General features: G+C 49.8%; 1 protein-coding gene across 1 annotated transcript in view; it reads left to right on the top strand.

Annotated features, from left to right (window-relative positions):
* The window catches only part of APPL2 (adaptor protein, phosphotyrosine interacting with PH domain and leucine zipper 2), a 40060-nt gene that overhangs the window by 8708 nt on the left and 6772 nt on the right, over positions 1-24580 (top strand). The window contains exons 3-16 of the mRNA XM_080935043.1: positions 7018-7077; positions 7540-7611; positions 10882-10969; positions 13738-13779; positions 13896-13954; positions 14649-14795; positions 17841-17923; positions 18841-18999; positions 20213-20401; positions 21500-21542; positions 21969-22025; positions 22107-22195; positions 24099-24257; positions 24400-24452. Coding sequence (XP_080791169.1) covers positions 7018-7077; positions 7540-7611; positions 10882-10969; positions 13738-13779; positions 13896-13954; positions 14649-14795; positions 17841-17923; positions 18841-18999; positions 20213-20401; positions 21500-21542; positions 21969-22025; positions 22107-22195; positions 24099-24257; positions 24400-24452 — 1300 coding nt within the window. The remainder of the gene's footprint in view (positions 1-7017; positions 7078-7539; positions 7612-10881; positions 10970-13737; positions 13780-13895; positions 13955-14648; positions 14796-17840; positions 17924-18840; positions 19000-20212; positions 20402-21499; positions 21543-21968; positions 22026-22106; positions 22196-24098; positions 24258-24399; positions 24453-24580) is intronic.

The following is a 24580-nucleotide window of genomic DNA, read 5'->3' as shown; positions in this document are numbered from 1 at the left end:
CCTTACACATTTCTTTCTTCTGAGCCAGAAAACTACTTTGTGCCAAAGCTAAGTAGGTCTTGCATTCTGAGAGGCTGGAACCTCTCAGAACACAACAGCTTCCAACTCACAGCACATGACTGTCATGTGGGCTGTCCGCTGCCAGCGCCCTCCTCCCCTGGCCACTGCTGCAGCACTGGAAATGTCCTAGAAACAGATGGCCAGTGGCAGCTTCCTGGTTCACACAGGCATGGGTGTGGCTTTTCAGGTTTATTGGAAAGGCTGAAATAGGCTTTTTTTGCCTTGATATGTGTGTATTTTAAGCTAGTAATACTTTCTGTTCTCATCCTGCCCACCCTGCTGCCCCAGTTTACTAGGTTTTGTTTTATGTTACTCCTTAAATATTTTACATTTAGATATATTGAATTGTATTAGTAGAGTTTGATTTTTGTTGTTTGATTTGGGGTTCGTTGTTTGCTTGTTTGAGGAAGACATAGGGTTCTTTACTATTGTATTTTAAAAGCAATTTATGTGGCTAGTGAGACACAGGTATTTTTAATCAGCCCACTCTGGTCAGTGTCCCCTGGGCTTTGTTTAGAAGGAGGAAGACCAAGGAAAAAGTAGAGCAGGTGAAATTAAAGTTGATGTCTCAGAATAGAAGCTAGGAGTTTTGACTGGGAGCTGGGACAAGAGTTGCTGTCCGGGGAGAAGGACCTTACGGAGTGGAACACAGCGCCATTTAGAGAAAGCCCGGGGTGTTCGGGAACATAACGAGGAATCTGAAGTTAATGCTGCCGTTAATATGAGCTCAGGAATAAAATAAAAACTGGGTATTTAGCATACAGAAATAGTTGTCAAGTATTGAACTCATAAACAATGTCCTTTATTTTTACTAACACTAATTATATCGTAGAAGTAAGTTATGTGCTGGACATCTATAACTGTACACATTTGTGTCTTAGTCTTCTGTCCTCTAAGTGGATATGCTTCTAGCTGGCAAAAACAGAGGTGTCTGATAAAATATTGAAAGGTGCAGCCCTACAGATGAGAATTTGTACAGTTTGTACTCAGGTTCTAACACATTAGTTTGATAATTACAAGACTAGGAAGTTTTTTTTTTTTTTAATTAAACCATTTCTTATATACCCAGTAAAACAGAATGCCTTCTCTGAAGGTTAGCATACAAGTTATCTAATCAAGACTTCGTGTGCATAAAGTCACATGTATGCACTGCAGTGCAGTGGTGCTGAACTCACTGAAGATATCGGCCCACAAAGAGCAATAAAGTGGCAGTTAAGTCTTTAAAAAAGAAAGAGAAGTAGAAAGAGTTCTAAGAGCAGATCCCCCCTACTTTGGCCGGTTTGAGGGAGCTTTTGACTTAACCTCTGGAATGAGCCTGCGAGTTAGCAGGGGGTTGGCTTCTCAGGGCAACTGTCTGTGTGGCCCCATTTTGTCTCTTAGCTGGCTGAAGAGCCATTGCCCACTCTAGGAGCTAAGTGAGCCCCGTGGTGGCTGTTGACCACAGAGGAAGGTGAGCGCCATGTATTACTAACAGCAAAAGCTTGTTGTTTAGGTCTCTCTACTGCTTTCTTATTTAGCTTTCCTAACTAAAGATTATTAAATGGAAAAGAATCTAAGATTCAAAGAAGCCGTGTAGATTGCCTAGGGCCACACAGCTGATGAAAGGCAGAACCAGAAAAGCCTGAAGTCACTCTTGGGCATGGCGCTGTGTTCTTGACACACTGGTCTCCAGTGACAAACTGGTCAGCCCCAGTTAAGGATTTGCCTTTCAGAGGTTTTTTTTCCTGTCCAGATAGAACAGCTTGGTTTCTAAGCCTGATAACTCTTTATTTGTTAGGCATGGGACCCAGTTTCTGAACCCACAGTGACTTTTCTCCTGTCATTAGCTTTAAATCAGATTGTTTTAATTAATGCACTTCACCGTCCTGACAGTCAGACAGGTCTATTTGCCTGCTTGAGACTGGGAAGCAGTTTGTGGCTTCAGGTGTGAGGGCAGAGCTGAGGGGTCGGGAAGCAGAGCCTCCCCATGGTTGGATGGCTGGTCTGCACGTGGGGTCCACAGGGCTTCATCCTGCAGCCTCAGTGCCGCCTCAGAGACTTTCGTGGTGACTCTTACTCTCAAGCACAGGGTCAACCAGTGACCTTGGACTCAGCAGGCTAGAACCCCAGTCCTGGCTGCTTTCTCTGTCACTGTGACTTCCAGTTCTCAGGTTTCCTGCAGAGTTGCTGCTGTAGCTCGTGAAGGGAGCCATTCTGTGAAACAGTGATTGTCTCTCCACCTCACCTGTCTGGGCTAGTCAGTGCTCAGCACAGAGCCTTTGCTCCTAGCAACACCCAGTCTTCTAGCACCTCCATGATCCCTTTCCTCTGGAACAAGCCCTTTCCTGGCCTACCCTCAGTCTCCTCCCATAATTCTTGTCTTCTTCCATGACTTCTGTCTTAAGTTTCCCTGCTCTCTAGAGTTCTCTTCCAGCCTTTCCTGAATCTTGCGCATTTGCTCCGTGTGGGCAGGGTCACCAGCGATGGCCGGCCAGGGCCTGAATTTCCTCAGAACTATGCTTTTCTTGATTCCCAGTGACTTATCTGCTGACACTGTGTAAGGCGATTTTTCAGGATTTTCTGGGAAGCAATGGCTCTCCACAGGAAGCGCCCTGGCTTCAGTGTCTTCTTTGTCTTACAGTCTTTCTCCTCCCCATCCCAGGATGCTCCTGTGGCTCCCCGTGGCCACTAGCAAAGGGGACTCTCCTCAGCAAACACACTGAGCACAGAAAGCTGTGGGCCACCTACCCTCCCAGAGTGTCTCTGGCTGTTCACCAGTGTGCCAGGCCGCCTACACAGCTCTGTGCTCAGGATCCCCTTTGACTCTAACTCCATTCTTTCCCACCCTCTCTTCCTTCCTAGCAGAGGGCCCTTGTGTGCCCAGTGTCGTCTGAACAGGGAAGGGGTGATGAGGGCTCCCTTTGTCCCCTAGACTGCTAGCCCCAGTCGGATGTCTTTCTGATGCCCAGCATGGGATTGGGTGCAGGTCTTCTCCATCTGGAGACTGCCATCCCAGCTGGACCTTTGTCACCAGAGCCCCGTGCTGAGTTGAGGCCTGGTACTTCTTTCTGTCTTGTCTGTCTTCCTCACCACACCCTGCCATTAGCCTCAAAAGTAGGCACAGTCCTGCTGGGGCACTTTGGCTCATGTTAGGTGTATTTTGGTATCTCATTAAGGAGCTCACGTCATCATCATCCTCATCTCCTGACCAGCCTGTCACCTCTCCCTTCCATCCCTGCTGTCTTCCACACACTCATCGGCTTGCCCCATGCCCCCTTCCCGTGGCTCCTCAGGTCAGCGCCACCCGCCAGCATGACTGTGGGTCTTGGGGACTGGCATGAATCTGCCTCTCGACCTCTTAACATCAGGGCACATCTGTGGCACTGGGAACAGGCCTCTAAGCTCATGGCTGTCTGTGACTAACCCCAGGTGGATTCTTCCACCTCAGTCTGAGCCTCAGTGTTCATAGCTTCCATGGGCGGTGCTGCCCACTGAGGCTCTTGGTGAGCAGTAGGCCTCTCTGTCATGGTAAGCAAGCATTCCTTTGCCAGAAGTAGGCTTTCCTATCAGGCTTGCTAGCCCCTTGTCTCTGCCTTGTTAACTGAACAAGAAGTTCTTAAACATAGGAGGAGCTGTCTGCAAACTCTTTCTTAACTCATCTTTTTTTTTCTTATTCTAGAGATAAACCCAGGTTCTCCCGCATGTTAACCATGTACTCTGCCACTGAGCCATGCTGGCACCCCAGCTTGTCTTTTAAGGGTTAATGTGAAGTAGCCAAGTGTAGACACAGCCCAAGAGCTCTTGCAGGACCATGAAAAGAAAGACCTGTCAAATCTGTAGCTCAGAAGTGAAGCCTTGCCTAACTGTGAGGCCCTGGGTTCCAGTACACCAGAGAAACACACGTTTACATGTACATGTGCACACCCTCCCCCACACACACATAGCTTGATGTTACTCTCACAACGACATTAGGATCTAAATGCTGAGCCACCTCTCTTGTTGCCTTGTTCCCAGGAAAACTCCCAGTGAGCTTGTGTTCCTTCCACTTGCATGTTGGCTGAATATTAGCTGAGCTCCCTCATGGCTTTGTCCGTTCCCAGGGTGTAGGCTCATTAGCTGAGACTGGCAGGGTTCAGGAAGCTTTCTTGACTTGGGGATTAAGGATGAGTGAGGCTGGGGTAACACTGCCTGCTGTGCGTGCTTCCCACTGAAAGGAGGAACAGATAAAAGGGGTTTTTTCTTTTGTTTTCCTTTTTTTTTTTTTTTAACTTTGTGTCATGGGAGACAGAAAGATTTTATTTATTTATTTATTTATTTATTTACTTACTTATTTTTGGTTAGTTTATGTATTTACATTTCAAATGTTGTCACCTTTCCCAGTTCCCCTTTCTCCCATTCCTCTCCCCCTGCTTCTATGAGGAACCTCCCCCTCCCACCCACCTCCTCCCACCTCAACACCCTGGCATTCCCCTACACTGGGGGAAACGTGCCTTCACAGGACCAAGGGCCTCTCCTCCTATTGATGCCAGACAAGGCCGTCCTCTGCTACGGATAAAGAGTATTGAAAGGTTAGACCTGGCAGAGGCCACTTGTCCCCAGTCACCGTGGCGGGCAGCTGCTGCGTCCTACCCCCATCCTGTGGAGTGGTGTCCTTGGCATCTGAGTGCCATACACTCAGTGTCACCCTGCAGCTCCCTACAAAGTCTTCACACATATGCAGAGCACGTGCCAGAACCACAGAAGTCTTCTGAGGACCCGACGCCCTTGCTTGGTTTGAACGTAGAGAGGGTCATTGTGACAATTGACAGTTTTGTGACGGATTCAATATAGAGGAGCACTGCTACCGAGCGAAGAGAGTGCCGGGGTGGGGGGGAGAAGATCGATGCCAGGAGTGGAGAGGGTGGCACTAGGAAAACCAGGAGTGTGGCATCCGTGGCGAGTGGGAGGCCTGAGCTTCAGTGAGACGCTAAAGGGAAAGAGGAGGGTGTGGAAAACAGTGTGGAGTTGAGAGTTAGACCTGAACTCATGGCCCTGTCATGCCACCAACTAGCTGAATGACACTGGACAAGCCTCTTTGTACTTCAGTGTCTACTTCATCTGAGAGGGGCTGCGGTGGTGGCTCAGCAGTTGAGAAAGAGTGCTCTCTGCTTCTCCAGAGCACGCACATTTGGTTCTCAGTACCCACTGCGGCTCCAAACCACCTGTAACTCGGCTCCAAGGGATCTGATACCCTCTTCCAGCCTCCATGAGTATCCGCAGACTTCTGAGTATGTGTGCACACACTTACCCATAAATAAAATATATTATATTTAAAGCTGCATTACAGGGATATCAAGACTAAAGAAGTAACACATAAGGTATAGTTTCTGGTCTGAACTAAGCACCTGTCAGTATTAGCTGCTCTTCAATGATTTTATATGTAATATATATTAAAGGCAGGTTTATTGGGAAGCTGCTCTCAGGTTGAGTTCACTGGCCCCAAGGATTAAGGCCAGGGGAATTGACATGGGGAGGTGGGAGGGGGAAGAGAAAGAACAGGTGCAGAGAGAAGAGAAGGAGAAGAGAGAGACAGTACTTAATGATTTTTCAGTGTGCAAATCCCAACCCTCAGGGGCCAGCCTCAGGCCGATGCCAATCTCAGACAAATTCATTTTCCTGGAGGCAAGGGACTTTTTGTGTGGCCTGTGGACAAGACCCTGTCTTCCGAGCATCGCTGCTGTAGATGGCGGGTAGGCCACCTTTCCTTCAGGCTGTTTCTTACTGCCTTTTGTGATATGGCCCTGTATAGCTAGGCAGTAGAGCGTGCTCACAGTTGGACTGCAGGTCTTGTTTTACACTTGGAGTTTAGTTTATCTTTTGACCTGTTCATATACTTACTCATCAAACATGTTGACTGGCTGCTATATGCTAAGAACTGTTGCTTGTTCCTGTGTAAACAAAGGTAGAGTCTTCTGTGCTTGTTCAGCTGCTTCCTTGGCCCTGGGACTGCTACTTGTGGTCAGTTCCAAAGGAGGAAGACACAGAAGGCAGGTGAGGCAGCTAAAATCAGGGCCTTGCGTGAGACATTGTTCTGGGAAGGAGTAGAGAGCCATGTTCCACAGCCATGCCTGCTCCGCAGGGCAGACGGGGGATGCTGGAGGCGCTTAGGAATGACTCTGAGGTGATGCATAGTTTGAACGTAACTCGGAAGCAAGAGTCATACACTCCAGGTTTGCTGCGCTGCTAGGATGGAGGGACAGCCTAGAGAATGGCAGGACCAGGAGCAGCTGGACCAGCACAAGAGCCTTGCTGGCACTGTAGCTCTGGGCAGTGCTTCCCTCTGGTCTTCTGGAGCTTGGGGATGGCCATGCTTCTGTCACAGCCATCGCTGGTGCCAGTCCCAGGCCATCCCTTCCCATGACCTCCCTAGCAAGAGCTGAAGCTGGGCCCTGAGTCTGCACGTGGCTGTGGCCTCTGTGCTCTGGACTTCTTGGTCCAGCCATCCACAAGCAACTCCTGAGAGCTACTCCCCAGTGTTGGCTTCTCTCTCTGGAAAGCCGTGTCTTCTGGCCGACTACCTGGCTTTCTGTAGGGTTTGCTTCATTAGGCACCTCCCCGCTCCTGGCACACCAGGTTTTCCTTTGCAGCCTCGTCACGCGTAGTCAAAGCTCTGAGACCCATTTCCCGAATACATCTCAGAGGACCGGGAAAATGTCTGTGCGTTCTTTGCTTACAGACTGAATAACAAGAAGGAGTAGCTTGTTAAGGGCCTTGTTTGCTCTGAAGCTTTGCTTTGCCCCAGTGTGGCCCTCTAAATGTTGCCTACACACACTCTCCAGGTAGTTCCAGGATAGCCTGGGCCACATAGTGAGACCCTGTCTGGAAGGAAAAACAGTCACTTCCTGGGTATAGGTGTTCCTTGTCAGGGCTGCTCTGAGGTGGTATTTTGTCAGTGACACCGACAAGCTGACCTACTGTGCTCTTCTCTTCTCCCCACAGAATGAAATGTGCCTGGCCACTCAGCAGCTTTCGAGACAGCTGATGGCATATGAAAAACAGGTAACTTGATGGTGCCCGTGCAGTGCAGTGCCCAGGAGCCCAGGAGCCCCTACAGGGTCTCCAAAGGCACCCAAAGAAAGGCCCCTGCCTCCTGCCTCCGCCTTCCTTCTCCATCCTCCCTGCCTCTTTGCCAGGGGTTTTTCATTTTATCTTTACCACTGATGAGCTGTAACTGGGATCATCCCGAAGCCTCCGTGAGGATGCCTCAAGCTAATCAACTGCTCAGAGAGTTCCTGGTCTCCAGGAAGGCCAAGCCACCAGAACAGAATCCTAGAGATACTGTCCTGTCCAGACAAATGGTGTGGCCAGGGTGGGATGCTGGTACACCTCTCAGACAGACTGCCTCTGATGTGCCCCTGGGACCAGAAAGGAAATGAGTGCCAGTGTGGGGCTTGGGGTTGAGTCTCCTGAGTGAGTTCCTGAATGAATTAACACCCGCCTTTTTAACTCTCTTTATTCTAGAATTTTGCACTGGGCAAAGGTGACGAAGAAGTAATTTCTACGCTACATTATTTTTCCAAAGTGGTGGATGAGGTAAGATGTGGAAAATTTTCTTTATAAACTTTTTTTTATCCATTTTGACCCCTTTGCATTTTAAAATTGGGTTTCTGAGGCTCATTCCATGACAGAGATGGCATTAACACTGTAGCTGTGATTTGGAGAGAAGACAGACCACAAGGACTTCCAAGCATTCAGGTTCCTGGTTTCTTGGGCTGCCTTGGTGTATCTCTTTCTACAGCTAGATAGCTCCAAACAACAGGAGTTCATTGTCTTGAAGCTTTGGAAGTCAAAAGGCCGCCCTCCTATGGCGTAGATAAGATAGAATCCTTCCTTCCCCCTAGGCCCCTGGTGGCTTCTACTGGACGTGGCTTGTGGCAACATCCCCCACATCTGACTGTGACTTAACATGGCCTTCCTGCCACCTGCGTTCTCTCTCATCTTCTGTCGGTTTCTTTTGTTATAAAGACACTGTCACTGAACTCGGCCCACCTGGAAATTCAGGGTCCTTTCCTTTTCCTGGTTACATTTGCTGAGACCCTGTTTCCCCAAGTTCTCATGTTCTGGATGGTTATGTCCTGTGGGGGGACCCAATTCAACCCATCACAAAAGATTTCATGAACCTTTTGTTATATCTGTGGGAAGCCATGGTCATAGGAAACTACATAAATCTTAGTTGTGAAAATCGTAAGTGGGCTGGGGATGTAGCCCAGTGGGACAATCTCTGCTGAGCATGTGCAAGGCCCTGGGTTTAATTCCAGCACTGTTTAAATAAAAACCCCCAGAGCTGCAGCCGTGCCGGTCCCGAGAGACTCTTCTGCAACACAGAAGTAAAACGAACTCAGCTCTTAAAGACTTAGCAGTGTAGCTGTCATAAGAAAGGTGGAGAAAGCAGGAGAGCGTGCAGAGGTCAGGCTCGAGCGTGGACATTCTGGGTTCTGGCATCCATAGAAAACTGTGCCAGCAGCAGTGGCTCCCCTCACCGAGGTTCACCGAGCAGCGCTGTCCCCTGCGCTGTGGAGAGCTTCGTGGGAGGCACTGGAGAAGAATAGTCAGCAGGCCATCCGCTCTGAGCTTTTTCCTGTCCCATTGAACTATGAGGAAAAGTCACCGAAACTGCTTCTCTTGCTGTATCTGAAACACCTGCAGAGCCTCCAGGGTCCCACATGTTAAGGGTCCAATCCTCCAAAACTGCCCTGACTTTTAGACCCTAGTAAGTCCTAGGCTTCTGGTGCTTCTGACTGACTGGCTAAAACTGGAGGTTAGGAATTTGTAGGAAAGGGTCATAGCTCAGGACTCGCTGTGGTTACCAGTTATATTAAGATATCACAAAGTACACAGTGACCAGCTGAACAAGGTGACACGTTGGCAAGTTATAGGGAGGGGCACAGAACTTCCTACCTCTCGGGGATACTACATGTGCCAGGGTTCAGCAGTCCAGAAGCTCCTTCTCTCTTAGCTAACACAGTCTAGAAACTTCATCACAGACATAGCTAGAGGTGGATCTCTACAGTGCTTACAGCCCTATCAATTGATCATCACACTTGTCACTCCCGCTCGGGGGTCTTTAAAGTATGTCAACAGACCAGTGAGATGGCCCCATGGGTAAGGGCATGCCACTGTGCCTGACATGGAGCTCAGTTCTGAAGCCACATGGTAGAAGAAGAGAACTGACTCCATAGGTACGCTGTTGTGCACATGCACACGAACACACACACACACACAAATGTTAAAAATATGTTGAAAGGGTATAGATTCTAAAAGAGCAGCAAACTACTGTTTGAGAGGTGTGAAGAATTTTTTATTTACTCAGTTCTGCAATGACTAATTGTGAATAAATAACTCGGGGAGGCAGTAGACTCTCCCCAGGTCACGTGTCCATAAGCAGAAGCGTCAGTGGGGGTATGAGGCTGGTTGTCAGACGGTTGGCTAGGACACCCAGCCTACAGCTGCTGCTCACTGCCTCCTGGGAGGCAGCGTGGGTCTCTTGATGGGTGTGAGTCACGGGTAGCGTGAAGGGGTCTGTAGGGTCAGAGTTCACACAAGCCTCCTGAGGTCCGACTAAGCTGCTGCCAAATGGGTCGAGGTGTGAGAAGAGAACCCTGTCCCGGAACCAGGCAGATTTTAAAGATGAGCCGACCCTGGAGGGAGAATGACGGAGCAGGCAGGAGACATGCATGTGGACATTCAATGGAATGTCTTGGAATGATCTTTGCTGTGAGCCGTGTAGAAATTTCCTCTGAGTTCCTTATCCTCACAGAGGGCATGTGTTCCCTGACCGAGCATTTTGAAGCACGGACGGAGGCAGACCATGCTCTTTGCATGTCCTGCTTGTTTAATGTCTGTCTGGGGTGCTTGTTGGCGCTCAGTCAGCTGTGGATGCAGAACGAGATGGTTCTGTCGTCACTCTAGGAGCATCCCCAGCCCTCCAGCCCCAGCGGCACTTACCGGTGTGGCTGCCTTCTCGAAGTCCTCTCAGAAGAAAGTTGCCACTCTTCAACTGGACTGAGATAGTGGCATTAAGGGTGTTCCCAGACCTGGCAAAGGGTTGACCTTAGATCTTTAACCAGAGGACAAACGCTGTAGGAGACGTGCAGTGTACACGGGGCAGTGGCATGCATGCAGTTGTGACTATTGGAGACAGCCTTGCCGACCACTGACTCCAGACATGACTGTGAGTTGCTTGCCCCTAGTCACCCACACTGGGAACAGCCCTTCCACTGGTCATCGCTTGTGCCCTGTCTGTAGTTTGGGCAGCGCTGTGAACACATCAATTTTACTCCTGGCCCTGGTTACACACCCGTGAGTCGTTTGTCATCTGAATTTACAGACCCCTAGTTCACAGGGCGAGTGAAAGCTCCTGGCATCAGCATGGAAGCCGGCACTCAGATGCTACCGTCCTCTGTCTACTGCATCGATCTACCCGGCCCTCTGCTGGGCGACAGGTCGGGCCAACCAAGCAGGCTGGTTTTTCTGGTGTGGGTACAGCCTTCGTGAGTGAGGTTGCTGACAGGCGTGGTGAGTTGGCAAGTCCTGCCAGCCACTGCAGTCAGTGCCAGCCAGTGTGACGTGTGGTCTCTAGGAGGGTGTGGCCCGGTCTGAGAATGCAGAGCGAGGGTTTGCACAGACACCTTTAACAAGCTTCACTGATGCCTCAGTCAGCAGCCCTGCCTGTCTCATCTCACGTATTTGAGACATCCAGCTGAACCACGTGGACACACAGGAGTGTCTGTGACCTCCTGCTGAAGTGCACCCATATCGGTAATGATGTGTATAATTTTCTCAGCTGAGTTCTTTTGCTTTCAGCTCAATGGTCTCCACACAGAGCTGGCCAAGCAACTGGCGGACGCGATGGTTCTCCCGGTTATACAGTTTCGAGAGAAGGATCTCACAGGTAAAGTAGCAGGCGCAGTCACCTGAATGTAACTTACAGCATTCATTCCTGTCAACACGTGGCTGTCGAGAATGCTCTGGAAGCAGCTTCATTCAGCAAGCTCTTCTTGGTTCTGTACATTCCTGGCTCACCTAAGGAAAGCCACGGGCAAAGAAAACAAACAGACATGGAGGCAGATCACTGTAATGTCACGCAGCGCAGCTGAGGAAGGGATGGCCAAGGACTGGAGAAAGCACTCCAGAGGCCTGGCGACCTCGCGGGCCGAGGGTGGTCTGAGCCGGAGTCTGCTGTCAGCTGCAGGTGGATAGCGATCCTGAGAAGCAGGGACAGTTCGGGCTGTGAGGAGGACATTGGAGAGGGGAGGATGGCCAGGCGTTCTCTGGAGGCTGAGGGGGCAGGCGTGAGCACAGGGTGAAGTTCATGCTCAGCGGTGAGTGAGGAGCCTTCTGAGTGCACTTCAGTTCTTAAACTGAAGTAGAACCGCAACATAATTTTAGATGTATTTGACATCAGAAGTAGTCCAACCGAATAGTAAAAATTTATTATTCTGGAGAAAAACTTGTAATAGAAAAATGAATCAAAATGTTCTTTTGGTGACCTTAATTTCATTTATTACTTAGACAGTAAAGAATTGTGTATGATTACTGAAACAATAGCTGGTTAGCATGGCCCCTGTGCAAAGATGTGAGAACTGGGAAACATTCCACGGTAGAAAAGAAGAAAAACAAACAGAGAATTGTATATAAGAAGACTGACTAAAAAAAACAAACAAAACCAAAAAACAACCTTAATTAAAATACACACACACACACACACACACACACACACACACACACACAAACACACACACACGCCAACATTGGACTGGAGAGATGGCTCAGTGGTTAAGAGCACTGGCTGCTTTTCAGAGGACCTAGGTTTGGTTCCCAGGACCCACATGGTAGCATACAACTGTCTGTAACTCTAATGCCAGGAGATCCCACAGGCCTTCTGGCCTCCATGGGCACCAGGCATGTACATGGAATATAGACATATGTGCAGGCAGAGCACCCATGCTCATAAAAAATAATAACCTTAACATATGTGTAATCTTACATTCTCTCGTAGGTAGAGAAGCTATAGTAAATGTAAAGGCATGACTAAAAATGGAGGTGACCTTGTGTCACCTGAAGTTGTGACAATGATTGAACTGCTTTAAGCTCCGCCCAGTGCTCCTTTGGCAGCCCTTACCCTTCATAATTAAGAAATACAAAGTAACAAGCTGATTGGGCACACCTGCCATCCCAGCGCTGCAGAGACCGCAGCAGGACCAGGCGCTCATGGCCATCTTCCGATACAGACCAAGCAGGAGGCCAACCTAGCTTACAGGAGACTGTGCCTCAAAAAATTAAAAAGAAAAAAAGCCATAATGTATCTGCCAGACTGCAGGTCTGTCTCCTGTGTGTCTGGGGACGGAGTGGGGATGCACAGTCTAGACTGAGCATGCTCAGCAGCCCTTGTGATGGTGGCCTTCCTTACAAACTTCGGAGGGTTAGGATCTGAGTTTACAGTTCCTTAGAATGGCCATTCTCAAAGATAAAAGTGTTCGATTAGTAAAAACAAAAGTTTCTTATCTATGAAATCCCAATCAAATCACTTTTTCCATGACACAAAGACAAACCTGAAGCATTTGGCCCCAGCCAAAAGTGAATCCAGTCCCATTTTACTGCCTTCGAATTTTAAGTTAATTAGATTTATATATACGGATGCTTTACCTGACTGTAATATATGTGTGCCTGGGGTTCCAGAGGTCAGAAAGGGGCATCTGATGTCCTAGAACTGGAGTTACAGGCACTTGTGAACTCCATCTAGGTGTTAGGAGCCAAGCCTGAGCCCTCCAAAAGAGCAGCAAGCGATTTGTAGCCACTGAGCTGTCTCTCCAGTCTCTGAAACATCTGCCTTAAGCTGGCCTTGAACTTGTGATCCTCCTGCCTCCACCTCTTCACCATCATATCAGCACCCGCCACAGCCCACTTTCCATCCACCTGTGCCCTGGCGGAAGCACCCCTGCAGAGAAGGCAGCAAGCTGTTGGAAGACAGCCCTGCTCTAACAGGAGTAAACTAGGAAGAACAGAAATGCAGGAGGGAAACGGGAGCAGCCCAGCAGCAGGGGGAGTGAGACCAGTGTAGAGGTTGTAAAGTGTTCCGTCGTCTGACACACTGGATGTGTTAGGTAGGAATCGTTAGTCCTTCAGGGTCTGCTCTGGTCTTCAGTGCTTCCTCTCGGGCAGTCGTCATTCTCCGGGTGACCTTTCGTTCAATTTGGTTTGGGGCTTGTTAAGTCATCTTGGTGTATAACAGGTGAGGTGCCATGCTGTGGGGTCATGGGGTCATGGTTATTGGTGTTGGCTCGTGGCTGTGCAGTGTACCAGCCTGGGTCAGTTTTCACTAGAACCAGCACCGCGTCCACTGGTGATGAATGAGTCGGATTTCTACAGTGGTGGCAACAGGAAACTGTGCTCCAGTGAGGTTCCACATACTATAAGATGGCCTGAGATACTTGAGGGCTTCAACTTCTAGGCAGGTTTCCAGGACAAGTACCTGCCGGTGTCCTTTACAGATCCCTACATGCGAATTGTCACCATAGCCATCAGGCCAGAGTCTGTGGGAGCCAAGGACAGAGGGACTGTGGACAGAGCATGTGCCCTGATCCTCCCTTGAGGGCAGAGCCCTGGCTTCACATGGCTCCAGCCCCTCTGCTCTAACATGTTTTCTCTTCCGTTGCTCAGAAGTCAGCACTTTGAAGGATCTCTTTGGACTTGCCAGCAATGGTAGGCATCTTTCCATTTTTGGTGCTTGGCTGTGCATGGGTCTCCTGGGCGCAGGGTAGACAGTCGGTGCTCTTGCCTTTTGACCCTTCCTGATGCTCAGATGTCTTTGTTTTTAGAGCATGATATGTCAATGGCAAAATACAGCAGGCTCCCTAAGAAGAAGGAGAACGAGAGGGTGAGTGTCCGTCAGTCACCATTGGCCTCAGCTCTTTCCGGGACGTCTGTGAACCCGTAGCGTGGCTGCTGTGTGGCGGAGCTCTCCCCATCTTGAATCTGGACCTTCATATTTTCTGCACCTCATGTGTAGACCTCGTCTTGATTCTAAGCACCGGTTCAGAGCCACTGTAAATTCTAATCATGTACTGACTGGCTTCTTGCTCTGCCCGGCTGTCCGACTCCTGGACTGCTCAGTCAGTTGAGATCCTGCTTAGCTGCTGACAGATTATCAACCCCCACTTTCTAGGCGTTTTGCTCCCCCAGGCAACTGAACCTGTCTTCATGCGTATACTTCTTTCTTCACTCATGAGTCCCCTGAGCTGAATCACTCCCTGGGACTATAGACTTTTTCATGAACCAAAATGTGTGTCACTTTCGTACTTGTTGCTGAACCATTTTCCCAAAGAGCATCATTGGGTGCTGCCACTCAGAGGGTATTGGCTTTGCCGCATACAGCCTCGGGGCCTGCGGTGCTGTCAGGTTGGTGATTTCATTGGGATTCCTTTTAAGCTAAGGTGGAACTTTATCTCTGTGCCTTTATGCTAGTCATGAAAATGTTTATAATGAACAGCCAAATATGTCTGAAGGTTTGTGCTCTGGCAAAATTCCCAGACCCCATGAGCAACTTGAAGTTTCCCTTTCTCTCTCCCCAGGTGAAGACGGAAGTTGCGAAAGAGGTGGCGGCTGCCCGGCGGAAACAGCACCTCTCATCCCTTCAGTACTACTGTGCACTCAACGCACTGCAGTACCGCAAGCGGGCGGCCATGATGGAGCCCTTGATAGGCTTTGCTCACGGACAGGTAGGGAAGGCCTTCCCATGACCGGAAACCCCAAAGCAGCCATCAGGAGAAACAAAAGCATCATCGTAGCAACAGATGCACAGTACCCTGGGAAAGTTCCTCAGTCTCGGCTCTTATGAGAGCTTCCAGCTGGGCTCGACCAGTGAGGCCATATGTTCAGGAAGCTATGGCCATATCCCAAGCCTCCCTGAGGGAAGAGCCTGCCTGCCTTCCAAGAAAGCGAGTTCTGGTTCTGCCTTTTGCTCAGGCCGCATGGCTGGTGTAGAGTCCGGTGTGTAAACCTTGCTTTCACAGCCTCCACCGCAGGCTCACCCCCACCCAGGTGGGCTAGCTGGCTTGGAGCCGGAATGTGCATCTTCCTTTCCTACTCTGCACTGTCAGGCTCAGCCTGGCTGGGTCATTCACAGACAGTATGCCTACTGAAACTTGCTTCACAGATGCTCCAGTTTAAGGATGTCGACCTAATTGCCATGGCCCAGGCGAGGGCGGGTGGCAGGGCCAGCATGAGTTTCCCTGCTTTACCCTGTGTGACTCAGCCCTTATGTTACAAGACAAATGCATCAGAAGCTTAGGCCATTTGGTAATCTATGAGCCTGCGACCAATTTAACACACATGAGCATCTCGGGCTTCTACATTGCATATGTTTCAAAAGAAATACCTCATCGGCTTCACTGAGGGAAGGTGGGGGGCGTGTGGGTATCTTTAAACAGCCAGCCACAACTGTCTGGTTTCCTGATGTAGTTGCCACATGTTGAATGGGAAGTTCACTGAAGTCAGCTTATACCTGCTGAGGCATTAATTTAAATCTAGCCTCTCTGTCATCTGAATAAAGATGGGTCATCCAAAACTAAGCACTGTCCTGTTGGGGCCTTCAGCCCTCAGCTGAGCCCCCAGCTTCCACAGAATGGGCACTGTGCTGACTCTGTCCCCGCCATGTTAGAGAACTGTGTATGCTTTGCTCTGTGGTTCTCTCCTGTGTGTCCTCCCAGCCTGGCAGCCCTGCTGGGGCCATAATCCCTGCTCACTTAGAAGCCCAGGAACGTGGAGAGGGGAGATTTGTGTATTGTCTCCAGTCTGCAGGCCTTGCTTGGTATTGGACAGTTTCACAGGACCCAGGGCCAGCAGGTTACAAGCTTCTCCCAGCTGAGGACGACACCACCTCTCCTAGCCAGGCTTTGTAGGTGACTGTAGATTGGCTACAGGAGGGAAGAGGGGAGTTTAGTGCCATCATACATTCAGCCCCGGCCCGGGAGGGTGGGGCTGTGTCCTCAGATGCTTTTGGAAAAAGACTGGGGAGGGCATTCCATGTTTCAGTCAAGACACAGAGCTAGTGATCTCCCGGCTGAGTGTTTCCTGACGCTGTGAGTTGTGTGACTCAGAAGCATGTGCTTTGCCTCAGCCCTTGGGTATCAGTGTCGGTGGGCTCCGCCTATGTTAGCTAATGGTGTGTGCGCACTGCACCCCAGCTGTTGGCAGGCCTATTTAGTAGAGACTGCTCAGGCTTTGTCACCCACAACCCAGGGAGTGGGTTGCACCTGCTGTGGCTTCTCTGGTCCTTGAAATCAATTTCAGTTCCCCAGCCTCAGCACTGGGTTTTATCAGTTGTATAGGTTTTCCAAAATCACATGGGGAGGAGGGCTTGCACATGCCCTAGCACGCAGGTGGAAGTAAGGGGAGTCAGTTCCTTCTGTCATGTGAGTTCTACAGAGCAAGCTTGGGACATCAGACTTGATGACAGCTGCACTGAGCCATCTCAACAGCCCTGTGAAGTCCCGAGCATATAAAATGACCTCTTAGGTGGTACTGGCAGTGGGCTGGGATTGGGTAGCCCCAGAGAGTGCACAGGAACTGGAGAGCCAGCCAGAGGCTTGAAGCAATGCTCCAAAGGAGGTCATGGAAGGACAAGAAGCCCCAGATGCTGGGCCATTAGAAATGCCGGAGGCTGACTTAGGAGATGAAAACTAACGGATGAGTATCGTTTGGTATTTGATGTTGCAGGGATTGAGATGGATTTACATCGTTAATCTGAATTAAAGGTCAGCAGGCCAGAGCCTCCCATGTGTGTATTACCACGTGGGGACAATCCTTCTCGCCGGCTGTCCTCCCTGACCTAAGGACAGGTGCACACATTCCCTGGGTTCTCGGATTAGAGGGAAGAATATCACAACACTGCTGATAATACCCACTGGCCACACTCAGCTTCCAGATGAGCCAGTGCTAAGGTCTTTCTGTCTCTGGCTTGTTTTATAGATGGGGAAGCCTTCAAAAGAGAAGGCTGGGCTTTTCAGGCTTGGCAACTGCAGTCTTACTGTCTCTTTCCCACGCCTGGCCTTTCACGTGTGTTAGGCACTCGGACCTGGGGAGTGAAGATCTCCCTGGCATCCCAGGAAACAAGTAGTTCTTCCTTCCACCCAGCAGCTGTGCTTTCATTCCAACTTCCCGGTCTCTTAGGTGCCACTTTTCCATAGGCACAGAAGCATCCATCCATAAATCTGAGGAGCAGATGTGCCTCACTTGTTTTAGCAACTGCTTGATGCCAGATCCCCTCTAGTGCTATGGTTGGAAGAGGCTCTTAGAAGTCTTTAGCCCAGTGTCCTGTTTGTCATAGCTCAAGTCATCATCACCTGTCACCTGTCCATGTAGCCCACATGCACAGCTCTGCTGCGATGGCTCAGTGCGTGTGCTCAGGCAGAGGGTGGCCCTCCCATGCTGTACTCTAATGTTTGTCCGTGCCCTGCTGGGCCTGAGCATCTGTCACATGGCTCGTCTCCACTTAGTGCAAGAGGTGAAAACTGGCTTAGAACCCCAAGAAGAGAAAGCTCCTGATGGCACTTTCAAAGATGGTCGGTTGCGACTATTGCAACTGTTGGTATGTAGGGGGGCTCCACGCCCCCCACTGACAAACCTGGGCATTCTCCAGTGTGACGGAGGCAGGCGGTGGACAGATGCCAGCAGGAGGGCGAGCAGACTTGTCAGCTGTCCCCACACGGTCTCGTAATTTCCTTCCTAGCTGATGTTTAGAATACTGCAATTGTATCTTTCAGATTAACTTTTTCAAGAGAGGAGCAGAGATGTTCTCCAAAAGTATGGACGGTTTCTTATCATCCGTTACGGACATGGTTCAGAGGTAATGCTGCTCTCAGGCGAGGCATGTGTTCCTTCTCTCTACCCAGCGAGTCAGCCTCTCTGGGAGGGAGGGGAGGCTTCGGCCTTTAGAGTGACAGAGCCTTATCGCCCTGCAGCAGGCCAGGTTCTTCCAGCATGAAAACTTGTACTTCCCACGGAGCCCGGGTGCTTTCGGTGTCAGGGTCGCCTGTTGCTGTTCGGATGTCACATGCTGTGAGCCCATGAGATGTGGTTAGCTTTCCCTCTAGGATTATGGGCTCAGCAACCAGATTGCTCTGCCTTTCCAGGAAGCTCTAGCTGTCTCACTAGTTTAGCCCTAGAGTGAACATTTCAAAACCTTGCCTCCTTCCCCAGCCCTATGAGGAGAGCTCTGAGGTGGCTCATGGACCACATCTGCAGACTGGTTTCACCAGAGCATGAATGTGTCACTCTAATTGTCGAGACTGATGTGTGGGTTGGGTTTGGGGAGGGGGTGCTATAGTTTAAGAGATACAGAATAGTAGAAGGAGGAGACAGGAAGGCCAGAGTTCAGCCTGGAGCACATGAGACCTTTCAGAACCTCTCACCCTGCCCCCAAAGAGGGAAATACACAGAGTGGAAATAATGAACATGGAATCTTACTTCATGTGGAAATGAGAAAGTTTTCCTGGTGCTGTCACATTCCAGATAGCCGAAGAGGCCCAGGAGGAATTTAGTTAGTCCATCAGAGGCTCTGCGTATGAAGGGTAAACCCAGTGTTGTTCTAGGATGGTAGGTTTGCATCATGTCTGCTAGTGCAGCTTCCTGGGCATGGTCCAAGAGGACCAGGAGCTGTGGCTGCATGGGAAACTGGTGGCTCCATCTGTAATGCAGGATGCTTCCCTGCCGCCTGTGAGTCAGCCTGTGGAGAGTGACTGACCTAAAACCTTCCGTCTTAAGCATTCAGGTGGAACTGGAGGCTGAGGCAGACAAGATGCGGGTGTCCCAACAAGAGTTGCTTTCAGTCAGCGAATCTGTCTACACCCCAGACATTGATGTGGCCACACCACAGATCAACAGGAACCTCATTCAGAAGACTGGCTACCTCAATCTCAGAAAGTAAGAACGCCATATACCCTTTGCTGAACTCAGCTTTCCCTGGGAAGTAGCCCCAGAACCTGTTTGTCATGTGGCCAGTAAGGCCTGTGTAGTAATGGTCAACAAAGGATGAACTCCCACTCCTGCCTGGCTCAGGAAGCTTCTGGGGCCTCGTTTCTAAGCTGCACCGAGGTGTGGCTGAGGAACTGAGCCATAAGTGCCTGGGATCAGTGCCGGGGACTCCACGCGTTGCAGGCCACCCTTGTTTAGGCATCACGGTCATTTAAATGTGACCCTTAGAGGGAAGAGCAGCGCCACAGAGCCAAGGTCAGTTCGGTCCCTCCAGGTTGAATACGCCTGCCATGGTCGTCTTCAAATGTCCATCTGGAATAAAGATGGTCAGGTGTAACTGCTCCTCAGACCCTGAAAGGCTGTGGCCATTGAGTGTGGAGAGCATTGAGTGTGGCTGACCTGGCTGGGCGTAGATGACCTCCTATGGCGCCTGCCTCGTCGTGTCGATGAGGTCCTAGTGTGTCGGGACCTCTCTAGGGCTACAGTTGCCATTAAAAAACATTACCGGGACAAGACACATAGTGCCTTCCATGTAGTTGCTAGTCAGTAAATGTTAAACCGATTGCCGTTACCATTCGGCTTATCTGAGCTAGCTCTTTTCTGCAGGTGCAACCTCTCCAAGGCTTATCAGTTCAAGACTGTAGTCCCCATTAGTTCTGTAGGGGGAAAAATCCCTAAAATGTAATGCTTTTGCCAAGAAGCTGTCTTTTCCTCTTGTACACAGCTCACTAAATGAGGATGCCCTCCAGTTAGAGCCCCCAGGGTTGGGGAAGAGGCAGTGTGCGCCTGGAGACTGGTAGAAACAGTACAGTTCACTTCTGTGTCCTGGAGTAATGATGCTGGTTTTCAGTTCCTAATTGTGATGCACAGACTAAGGCTGGTGGGTTTGGAAGCTGAGTTTGGCCACCCTCAGGGGTGAGGGGTAAGCATCCGTTGCCTGCATTGGATCATAGCTGGCATTGATGCTGTCCTTTCTCATGGAGCTAGTCTTCCTCATGGTTCAAGCAAAATGCATTTCTGTCACTCCCCTCAAAGTGAGTTTCAACATTTTCTTTCAATGCAAAGACATTTCTAAAATGCCGCCAGTTCCTAAGAACAGGCAGATGGTATGGGCTGCTGTCTCCATGCCCTAGTGTTAATGGACCTTATACAATTCCCACAGCAAGACGGGGCTGGTCACCACCACGTGGGAGAGGCTGTACTTCTTCACCCAAGGCGGGAACCTCATGTGCCAGCCCAGGGGAGCTGTGGCTGGAGGCTTGATTCAGGACCTGGACAACTGCTCTGTGATGGCGGTGGATTGCGAAGACCGACGATACTGCTTCCAGATCTCCACACCCAGTGGCAAACCGTACGCCTCATATCTTATTTGGGAGGACAGTGTAGGACGTGCCCTTACCGAAGGCTGCTAGCTCTAGTTTCCCATGTGCCAGTCCTCCGCAGGAGAGGCCACATTCCAGGCCTTGTTCTTCAAGAACAAGGTTTTCTGTTCTCTGTAAACAGATGCAGGGGATCACTCAGGAGCCCCAGTGAGGAGCCAGCTCTGAGTTTAGGGAGGAGAGATGTATGTCTGTAAAGCTGTGACTCCTGTTTCTTAGGGGAAGACTAACTAAGGAGAGCAGGCAGGAGACTGCCCAAGAAGCCATTTTATATCCTGAACAAGAAGTGTGAGCAGCAATTCTGCTACAGAAGTGCCTTCATGAGATCCCCACACCTTGGGACCTTAGGGCCCAAAGAGGTCATATCTCAAAATGTGGTAGCCTAGAGTTATCACAGTAGATTCCTTCCTGGTGGCTCCCTGCTGTGTGGAGCAGTGGTTTCAGTTTGTGTTTAGAGTTCCAAATCCAAGGAGATACCACAGGGTGGTACTGAAACGTGGGAGCCTGTGGGCAGTCTCTTCCGCAGGTTGGTAGAGCAGTTGGACACTGTCCTTCCTCTAACAGTGGCCAGTGGCTCACAACTAGGATGCCCAGGTTCTAGTGGCCCCGTTTGGTTCCTGAGTATCCCTGGGCCTGAGTTTCCTCAGATACAAAACAGAAATGGTGTCTGTGTTCCTTCTGCCACAGTGACAAGGAGCAAAGGGACTGGTAGGAGCAGAATCCTTGAACGAGCTAAGGCCATCGTGAAGGTGGACTCTGAGTTCTAGATAAAGCTGTATCTTTGAGAAGGGTGAATACTGTCCTGTCACCATCTAAGATGAGGATCGAAATGGTCCACACTACCGTCACGGGCTAGATGGTTTAAGTCCAGCCTTCTTACGCAGAGGAGGAAGCTGAGCCAATGGTGTGATGCGCTGGTGGACACCAGTTCTGCCCATTTCCAAATGCTGCTTTCCTGGTGTCAAGTTGGTGTGAGACCTGGGAAGCATTCCACCTTCTCAGTAGCCTTACCTCTTTCCTGAACTCTGCTTCCGCCAGGGCCTTTGTTCCTTATGTCTTGTTTGTTTCAGGGGAATAATTCTCCAAGCAGAGAGCAGGAAGGAGTATGAAGAGGTAAAGCTTTGTCTGCCTTGTGTGTGTGTGTGTGTGTGTGTGTGTGTGTGTGAGAGAGAGAGAGAGAGAGAGAGAGAGAGAGAGAGAGAGAGAGAGAGAATGTGTAACTGGGATTCAGTATTCTTTCGTGTGTGTGTGTGTGTGTGTGTGTGTGTGTGTGTGTGTGTGAGAGAGAGAGAGAGAGAGAGAGAGAGAGAGAGAGAGAGAGAGAGAGAATGTGTAACTGGGATTCAGTATTCTTTCGTGTGTGTGTGTGTGTGTGTGTGTGTGTGTGTAACTGGGATTCAGTATTCTGGTGTGTGTGTGGGGGGGTGTAACTGGGATTCAGTATTCTTTCGTGTGTGTGTGTGTGTGTGTGTGTGTGTGTGTGTGTGTGTGTGTGTGTGTGTAACTGGGATTCAGTATTCTTTCTAATGGCCTCCACAGTGGATATGTGCAATAAACAACATCTCCAGGCAGATCTACCTGACAGACAACCCAGAGGTAATTGACAGCTTCCTGCACTCCCCCTGCATTGTAGGCGTCCCTTCCTGGACTGAGCATGTCTCCTGTGGCTTACTTTAGGCAGTAGCTATCAAGTTGAATCAGACGGCTCTTCAGGCAGTGACTCCAATTACAAGCTTTGGAAAAAAACAAGAAAGCTCCTGTTCCAGGTAACTAAAGTTTGTGGAGAAATTAGCTTTTTCATAGAGCCACACCATTAGAAATTTGAAGTGAGTTGTTCCTAATTCTCACAACCCTCCGTGGATTCCATTGCACTCTGTGCACAGAAGCGATAGTTATTTAGTAGTGTGACCACGCTCACAGCACAGAGAGGTGGGGTCAGTATTTAGACTGATTAAACTATCCCTGCCCAGGGCCACAGCCAGGCATCACGGGCCCTCACACACCTCATGTCAGCATCATGGTACTGTAACCCTGTCACCTTCTGTGTGTCCATGGTCCGGGCTAAGCCTTCTCTGCACATGCATAAGTTCATATGTGCGTCTACGTTTCTGAAATTCTTATGTCTTTCAGTCATTTAATAGCATCGAGCACTTGGGGTTTCTGTCTGTTCTGTTGGAGCAGGGTTATGGGGATAGTCTCGTTAGAGCCCTGGGCTCAGATTCCCAGTAGCCCTCCTTCCTCAGTCTCCCAAGTGCTAGGGTTACAGGCGTCCTCTCCCACACCTGGTTTCCGGTTATCATTAACTGAACATTTCCATGCACACAGCTTTTCCTTTGAATACTGCTTAATGACGAGTTCTGGAGCACCCACGTTTATCTTCTGGGAGTTTTCAAGTGGTTAATTAAGTGGTAGAAGTTGGTCTTATTGGTTGTGTTAATAGCATCAAGGGGCATATTAAAATCAAGACTCTGTGCCTTTTAATGGCATGGTAGAAATAACTCCATGAGATGATCTACAAATACTTAATGGCCTAGAGGGGCATCTTAGAAAACTCTTGGATTGTGTAGCTTTTTGAGGTTCAGGCACTTGGCATTGAGTCCATGAGAAAGAATGGTAGAGAAGGCCACCAAATAGATTGGAGTCATTGTAAAAAAAAAAAAAAGCCTTGGTAATTCCTGCTCAGGGATTGCAGGCCGTGGGTTACTCAGTCCCTACGAGGCTGAAGGATTGAGAAAAGAGGTGACAGCCAGACCAGGTTTAAATTGTTCTGCATTATCCATAGGGTGAACTGAATAGGGCTGGGGAAGGGGTTGTTTCCGAGCTGGGGACATTCTGTCTGTCCATGTGTCACTGGATACAAGTCTGACGAGTAGCCACTGCAGTCCTCACAAGGTATTCAGTTACGGCATGTTGAAGAAACCAGAAAATGTTGACGTAGAAATACCAAGTGGGGCCAGACTGAGGAGTGGGTCCATTTCCTGCCCTTCAGGAGTGAGCGCTGTGCCTTATAAAGGACTCTTCAAGTGTAGTTAAATGATAGCATTCTAGCCTCGAGACAGAAGCAGGACCGTGTAGGGCAGGCTACTCACCGGGCAGGTAGCACACCTCTGCATATGGGCCACAGGTACCAGATACTGTGACTTACTGAAAAGTATCAGAGTCCAGAGAAGGGACAGGAACGGCTGGCACAATAGTGCAGTCTGAGCTGGTGCAAGGGAGAGTTAGGTAAGCACTGGGACGGAACTGTACAGACACAGGGAAGGCGGGCGTGCTGTGTTCAGAATCTCTCTCAAGCAGTGACTGTAGTGAGAAGAAATGGCATTTTCAGAAAATTACAGCCAGGTTGCAATGAAATGTCAGGTCCAGATATTTTGTTCTTTCAGCTAGCATGTCTTCAGTACCTACTATGTGTCAGTGTGGGCTGGCTGTAGCCTCACTCCTAAAAAAAAATCTCTAAGGGAGAAATGAGTGTGTAAGTCCTAAGTCACTGCCCAGAATGGTGAGCAACAGAAGGACTGGCCACAGCATGAAGAAGTGAACGAGTCTAGCCAAGGACGTGCAGTTGAGGAAGGTTTATTTGTAGGATGGACTGTGAGCGGTTGTAAAAGTCACATCAGCATTAAACAAGTGGCGAAATTTGATCAAGTTTTTCTCCTTTTTACATTTTAGTCAAAATATAAAGAATTCAGACACAGGCAATGACAGGATTGTCCCCAGAGCCACAGCCAGCACTCCTGAGACAGAGGAACTGATCGCACCCGGCACCCCCATCCAGTTCGATATTGTACTTCCTGCAACAGAGTTCCTGGACCAGAACAGGGGCAGCAGGTAATCCGGAGGTGGCTGCCTTGGGAGAATGAAAGACCGTTTGTGTCTTTACTCACCAGCAGACTGCTCCTGTGACGCCCTCCTGACTAAGGGTTGAGGGGCTGCAGCTGTCAGGACTGCTGACCTCTGGCTGTTCCTCTAGGCGCACCAACCCTTTTGGTGAGACGGAGGACGACTCGTTCCCTGAAGCAGAAGGTAAGTGCGCTCATGTCTCTCAGGTTGTGCGAGAGAAGAGGGTCTGGAGGTGAGAAGCCAGGCGGCACTGCTGAGGTGTAGCGAGAATTCAGACCTGACCCTGCAGTGACTTGTGACATCTGGCTCAG

The sequence above is a fragment of the Micromys minutus genome, assembly GCF_963924665.1.
Source record: "Micromys minutus genome assembly, chromosome: 22".
Taxonomy (NCBI): domain Eukaryota; kingdom Metazoa; phylum Chordata; class Mammalia; order Rodentia; family Muridae; genus Micromys; species Micromys minutus.
Note: the sequence above shows the minus strand (reverse complement) of the source record. Positions and strands in the feature narration are given on the sequence as shown.